This window comes from Ctenocephalides felis, unplaced genomic scaffold (genome assembly GCF_003426905.1).
Source record: "Ctenocephalides felis isolate EL2017-DRISC unplaced genomic scaffold, ASM342690v1 CF-g0.4_SCAFFOLD_02661, whole genome shotgun sequence".
Lineage (NCBI taxonomy): Eukaryota > Metazoa > Arthropoda > Insecta > Siphonaptera > Pulicidae > Ctenocephalides > Ctenocephalides felis.
In genome coordinates, this window is record NW_020538815.1 from 1 (window position 1) to 7,245 (window position 7,245).

The 7,245-nt window shown below is 30.0% G+C and overlaps 1 protein-coding gene across 1 annotated transcript; it reads left to right on the top strand.

Annotated features, from left to right (window-relative positions):
- The first annotated feature begins 403 nt into the window (after positions 1 to 403).
- Positions 404 to 5,659, top strand: LOC113381178 (glutamate receptor ionotropic, NMDA 1-like). The gene is made up of 9 exons (XM_026620152.1): positions 404 to 408; positions 456 to 634; positions 727 to 944; positions 1,003 to 1,171; positions 2,865 to 2,974; positions 3,057 to 3,164; positions 3,229 to 3,395; positions 5,305 to 5,526; positions 5,593 to 5,659. The coding sequence occupies exons 1-9, from the start codon at positions 404 to 406 to the stop codon at positions 5,657 to 5,659; spliced, it is 1,245 nt and encodes a 414-aa protein (XP_026475937.1).
- Positions 5,660 to 7,245: the final 1,586 nt, after the last annotated feature.

Sequence of the window (7,245 nt, forward strand, 5' to 3'; positions counted from 1 at the left end):
TTTTAGCTGAATGCTTTTTCAACACTATTTTATGTAAACTTATGCACAGTTGCATTTTTTCCATTAAGGAATTGGAGTATTAGTTGACATCATTTATGAGATATTAACTAATAATAAGTCTAAAAATATTTTATTCTTAAGCCTTCTATTAGAGTTCATCGACAGCAGTGATTTGGCCAGTTCATTTGGATGATTTTCTAGTTTGTACTTGTGATTAATACCAAATCTACTGACATTTTTATTCACTGTAAATGTGTTTGTTTTTTATATATCAACGTTATCTATATTTATATTATATATCAGCTCGAGGCATAACTAGGACCACCTCTAGAGCATTTCCAAGACTTTTCTGGAATTATGGATGATGTTTCTGATGCTTTCACGCGCATTACCCCAAAGTACTATGCCGTATGTCCAAACATTGCTTTAATAACTTTAAACATTTATTTTCTCAGAGATAAACACATTGATACTATCACAAAAGCAGCTTATAAATTAAGCAATCATCTATTGGATATTGTGAATGCAACCAAGATTTACACAATGGTACCATCATGGGGTTACAAGGATCCAAATTCTGTAGGAGGATGGAACGGAATGCTTGGACAATTGCATCGAGGAGAAGCAGATATAGGTTTATAATTATTTAATAAATATTACATTACTATTTATCTCTAGCAAATTATTATTATTAGGTACTATATAAAAATACACATTTCTTTGTAGGTACTCCATTATTTTTGACTACTGATCGAGTGTCATTAATTGAATATATATCTATGACCACACCGACCCAGGCAAGATTTGTGTTCAGGGCTCCTCCTTTAAGTTATGTCCAAAACTTATATCTTCTTCCATTTGATCGAGGTGTATGGCTCGCTAGTCTGATTTTTATCCTTTTAATGATATTTGTTATTAGTTGTACATCAATGCTAGAAACAGATGTGAGTACAGAGGTATCTTTATAATCAATTAATTCTTAATAAGAAGAATATATTCTAGGAGAATACAGGAGTTTGGATAACAGTAAGCAATTCTTTCCTATTGTCATTGGGAGCAATATGTCAACAGAGTCCCCCTAAAAGTCCAAGATATCCTGCAGGAAGAATAGTTACTTTATTTTTATTTGTGGCTGTTATGTTTCTATATACTTCATACACCGCTAATATAGGTAAGTAACTTAATAAAACTATGTAATTAAATAAACTTGCTACTCTTTCCAGATTCGATAATTTTGTTCATCATAGTCAAAATATTTTTTTATATTGATCAACATTTCAAGCTGACTCTCGGCAGAGAGCATTGTTTTTGAATTTTTAAAATTTTTAACATTGTTTATAATTTTTTTTAATACTTTTTCGTTAATTTAATGACAATGCTAGCAGAAAACTTCCAAATATTTTTTAAATTTTCAACTCACAATGGCTAGTACTGCCTTATATTTAGAGCAGGTGGGTGAGTTGAGTTAAACTCTAACTCGATTGAAGGAAAACTAGTGTGAAAGATTTCCCATTGACGTCTCACATCGCAGTGCTCGAAATGGGCTATTTTCAATTGGAAACATATTTATAACTTTCCGTATGGTAAGTTATAGTAATGACCGAAAATCGAAAAAGAAAATTTATGCATATCTTCACGTTTCAAAGGTTTCTGAACATTTTGGCATACCTTAGAAAAATTGATGTGTGTGTGTGTGTTTATGTGTGGATACATTTTTCTGTCGACGATTTCGGGCGCACGGATCAACGGATTTGAATGACTAAAAAAATATTCGATTCTTATTGATGGGGAGACGTGCTGATTAGTTTTTGGCATACGAAACAAAGATTGCAGAAAATAGAGATCGAGTTCTTGAGAGAACGGAGTATCCGATTTGGATGATCGAAAAAAAAATAATTCGTACTGAAGGAAAGAAGTGGTGATTAGTTTTTGGCAAAGACAGATCCAGTCATTTTGGAGATACGGAGCTAAATGTGCAAAAAATGTCAGTTTTTGAGAGAACACAGCATCCGATTTGAGTGATTCAAAAAACCCTGTTCTCGTGTTGACGAAACAATTATTTTTGAATTTTTTTTTTAATTTTCAATTGTTTTTTTTAATATCAAAAATAATTCGGAATTTACTTCTAAATCTAGCTGAAATTCTAAAAAATTCTAGAAAATTGCAAAGAATGGTTTGATCATATGTTCAAACTTTAAATAATAATAAAGTCAAACCGTAATGTTTAATTTTTAAACAAATCTGTTGCAACTCATGTTTATTAATTAAACAAAATTAATATTTTTGAATAATGTTTTTTTTCAAACCAAGTTTGAATTATGAAGAAAAACTGGCCAACGGTCTTTTGAAAACACAAATACTCTCTGAAATGCTTGGCTGATTCATTTTATAGACTAATAAAACTACTATGATATCTTATCGATATCTCTCTAAAAATAATTAATTTTTCAAAAACAACTAGAGTATTTTACTATCTTTTAAGTAAACTTAGAAATAACTGATATTTTTCTATGTTAATTAAAAAAAACTGTTCTATAGATCAACAGAAATCTAATAATCAAAAAGTCTCTGCAAGTAGGATTTTCGTTTGGTAACCAAATATAATATATACCTTCCGGAAATCAATAAAAATTACTTTTGACAGAATATCTTTCATACATATTTTTATGATTTATAATAGAATACCAACCACTTTTGCAAAAGAATTGTTTCTATGGCCTTATTTCAAATAGCTATGCATTATCCCAATACATTTATATTATAACTATTTATGAATACAACACAATACACAATATACAATACACAATACACAATATTTTATATAAAATTATTATAATATTAATTACTATAATATATTTTATTAGTATCTTTGCTGCAAGCTCGAACCTACAGTATCAGAACACTCAAAGATTTACTCAAATCTCCATTAAAAATCGGAGTTGATGACATTGTTTATAATCATTACTACTTTTCGGTAAAAATTCAAAATTGCAATTATTTTTGGTCTTACTTAGATTTGGTCTTAACTATAGTAGTTAATAAGGTCATATTTGTAGACAGCAACTGATCCAGTTCGGAAGGAAATTTATGAGAAAAAAGTTGCTCCGAAAAATAAAAAACCAAACTTTTTCAGCCAGCAAGATGGTATTAATAAAATGAGACAGGTAAGAGTACAAGCATTTATATTCTGTTTTTTTTTTTAGAAAATTACATTTTTTTTATGAATAGGGTTTATTTGCTTTCCATATGGAACGTGGTGCCGGATACAAAGTTGTATCAGAAACATTCTACGAAGATGAAAAGTGTGGTCTAATGGAAATAGATTTTTTGAAGTTCAATGATCCATGGATGCCGGTGCAGAAACGTTCTCCATACAAGGAAATCTTCAAAGTAAAGTTAGTATAATATTGAGATTGATGAAATTTTATTATATTTTATTACATTTAAGTAAAGTATGACTAAGTTTTGTATCCTTTTGAAACTGTAGGAGAAAATATGCGTTTGAAATATATTTTTGATCCAAAACTAATTTAGCTATGTAACCAAAAGATTCGGTTGGTATTAACTTCCTAAAGAAAAAGTTTATGTATTTGACGAAAAATTCAATTTACTATTTTCTTGATCTCTCAAGTCATTCTGAATCAAATCAAAATTGGATAAACTATATTTGTACCATCTGAAGTTGCTAAATCTCAATAATTATTCATTTTTTAAGCATACTGGGAACGAACGACTTACACCTAGTACCTATATTTATTCTCCATTGATGAAATTTATCTTTAGTTTTTAAATCAACGACTATAAATAGTGGCATTATGCCTTAAGGCAAACTGCAAGAAATTTTCGATAGGTATAAACATAAAACACTGAATAAATAGCAATTGAGATTAAGGTAATTAAGTTGTGCAATTGCTTTTTTGGAAATATATTTTTTGCTTTTCCTTGAATCTAAATAATGCGATTTTTTTATATCTTTTAAACATGCTTATTATATCTGTAATTGTATAAATTAAATTAATTTGCTTAACACGTAATGTATTTTATTTGAATGTGGACGTCAACTGTAATCAGTAGATATCTACGAAACATGAAACGTACATATTTGCTTGGCATATATTCTGATCAGAATCTTTTTTCCAAACTTTGATGATTTTTTATAATTCAATTGCTTTTTGTAGGCTGTTTGTAGGCTTATAATATTTCAGTAGAACATTTTTATATATTTTATTTACGTTTCGAAGGTTTGCGAACATTTTGGAATACCTTAGAAAAATGGATGTATTTGTGCGTGTGTATGTGTGAGTGCGTGTGTGTGTATGTGAGTGCGTGTGTGTATGTATGTATGTGCAGATACAATTTTTCGTCGACGATTTCGAGAACACAGATCAACCAATTTGAATGATTCAAAAAACAATCGATTCCTATTGATAAAGAGATATGCTGATTAGTTTTTGGAAAAGGCAGGTACAGTTATTCCAAAGATACTGGACAAAAAGAGCGTCCCATTTGAATTTGAAGTCCGATTTTGAAGAGCTGAGGAAATTTTTGGGAAGACAGGTCTAGCGGTTTCGGTGATCTAATAAAAAAAGTGAATAAAAATGCCATTTGGCGGATTAAAATGATCATTAGACATATGCCCATCAAATTATCATATATTTTACAGATATTTTAATAATGAAAACATTTTTTTTTACATTTCTATGGGTTCCGTACCAATGTTTATTCGTTATACTGCAATGCGGCGCCCACGCGCATCTATATTTTGTTTCTCCGCAGCCGTTAGCTTTTGCGATTTTGCAATTCCAAAATACTTCAAAGTATAAGAAAATCAAATTTTTCACAAAGGTCATTTTTTTTGAAAATTTTTAAAAATTTCCTTAAGCCCTAACGATGCAATGCATCTCTAGTTCAACTTTGGCCTCATGCGATCAGAATGACTTGAAATGTCGAAAACACATCAAATTGGCATTACGGTTACGGATTTTCTGGTATAAGCATATATTATCCTTCGAGAAGTTAAAAATATTATCGTAAATAAACTATAATCCATCGAACAATATAAAATTAATATTTCCACAATGCAAAATTATCGAACCATTAACCTTTCCGTAACGCGGCATTGTTTCATTAGTGCTACCTGGAGGAAAACACATCGTGCCTGCATTTTGCAACTTGTTACAAAATCCATCCGTGGAGCAACATGCATAACGATATCCAACCGTTGCTCGAGCGTGGTGCAACCGGCCTTGGATAGCACCTAATATAACTTTTATACATTAATTAATTCACGAATGTGTATTTTAGCATGTTCAAAATACGAGAAAGTGGAATACAATCTCGTGAAATAGCACTGCATTACACCAAGAAACCAGTTTGCACTACTGGGGGTGCTAGTTTCGTTAGCGTGGGATTAGTCGACTGCTACTTCGCAGGATTTCTACTCGCTGCCGGAATTGCGATCTCTATATGTATATTAGTGATTGAATTATTGAGTGGTTCGTGCCGAATCAAAACTGATGATGTCAGGTGAGATAACGAAAAAATATGTTACACTCATCTTGTATTTCGTCAATGATTTGTTGCCTATTTCAGTCAAAATAGTGAACTAACAACTAATGACACAAACAGAGTAAATGAAAATATACATTTTTTGGAATGAGAATGTAGTATTAAAAGATAAAATATTTCAAGAATAAATAAATAACCATGTACTAGCTGGCATATTTTTAGATGATATAATAAAAAAATATTTTTAAAATTCATTAAATATTAGAGTTTTATAAATGTTAATACTCGGTGTTCTGCACTCATAGATAAGAAAAAAATATATCAAGTTTGCAAAGTACAGTTATTTTTTATATTTTATATTGTATTCATTATTTTGTACATATTATATTATATTGAATTTTTTTATTATATTTTTTCCTATAAGATGTTGGTCTGAAGCTTCTCCTTACGTCGTATTTTTAGATGGTAGCTCAACGGTTAATCCATATTTGATTATTAACTTCCCTTAGGGTGAGTTATAGTAATGGGCCGAAAATTGAAAATGCTACCATGGATAAAAACCCAGCGTTTTAAGTCGTTCTGAATCGTTTGATGCAAAAAATAAAAAAGTATGTATGTGTGTAGGTGAGCTAAAATAGGATAATTAGGCAACATTTTCTCAAAAAGTGCTGTCAACTTTATTTAAAAACTCATATTGATTAGTTTTGTATATCTTCATGTTTCAGAAGTTTTTGAACATTTTGGCATACCCTAAAAAAAATGGATGTGTGTGTGTATGTGTATGTGTGGAGACAATTTTTTGTCGACGATTTCGGGCGTACGGATGGACCGATTTGAAAAATTCTAAAAGCAATCGATTCCTATTGATAGGGAGATATGCTGATTAATTTTTGAGGAAGACAGGTCCAATGGCTTCCGAGATATGAAGCAAAAAGTGCTAAAAAAAAGTCAGTTTTTAAGAGAACGGATCAATCGATTTGAATGATCTAGAAAACGTTTGATTCGTAATGATGGGAAGAAGTGGTGATTAGATTTTTGCAAAGGCAGGTCCAGTCGTTACTAACTCAATGTGTCCACCTAAATGTTCAAGAAATGGCGGTTTTTGAGATCGCAATTCAGCGTATCAATCAATCAGCAAGCATCCAATTTAAATGACTCAAAAAACTTTATGATTGTATTGACGAAACGATTACTTTTGTGAAAAGAATTTTTTTTATATCATTTTTTCAATTTTTATTCTAGCTAAAATTCTAAACATCATTTATATAATTCAAATGAATGATTTTAACAATTCAGTTCATATAATACTTAGAAATAGAAGACAATGTTCTTCATTTTAAATCCGATTGATTAAGTTTTGTTTATTTACTTTTTATAAAATAAGAATAATGAAAGTTACATTATTTATAATAAGCTATTTGAAAACATTCAATATTTCTAGAATATTTTTTTAAGATACGGGAATTTCCAGCAATTTGCCTTAGGGCACGATGCTACACACCACTAGTTTTAGTATTAGGATTTATTTAATAGAGATGTTTTGACTTATTTAAAATCTGTTGGGAAATATATTTAAAATCTATATTCCCAAGTGAAAATTGATATCGCAACTGCTCGATATCAAGGTTGTTCAATATTAAAATTTAATGGAACTATTGTAACTGTATAATATATTTAAAACAAGGAATAACATCAGTGAAAATAATATTGGTTAACACAGGTATAGATTATTTTCTT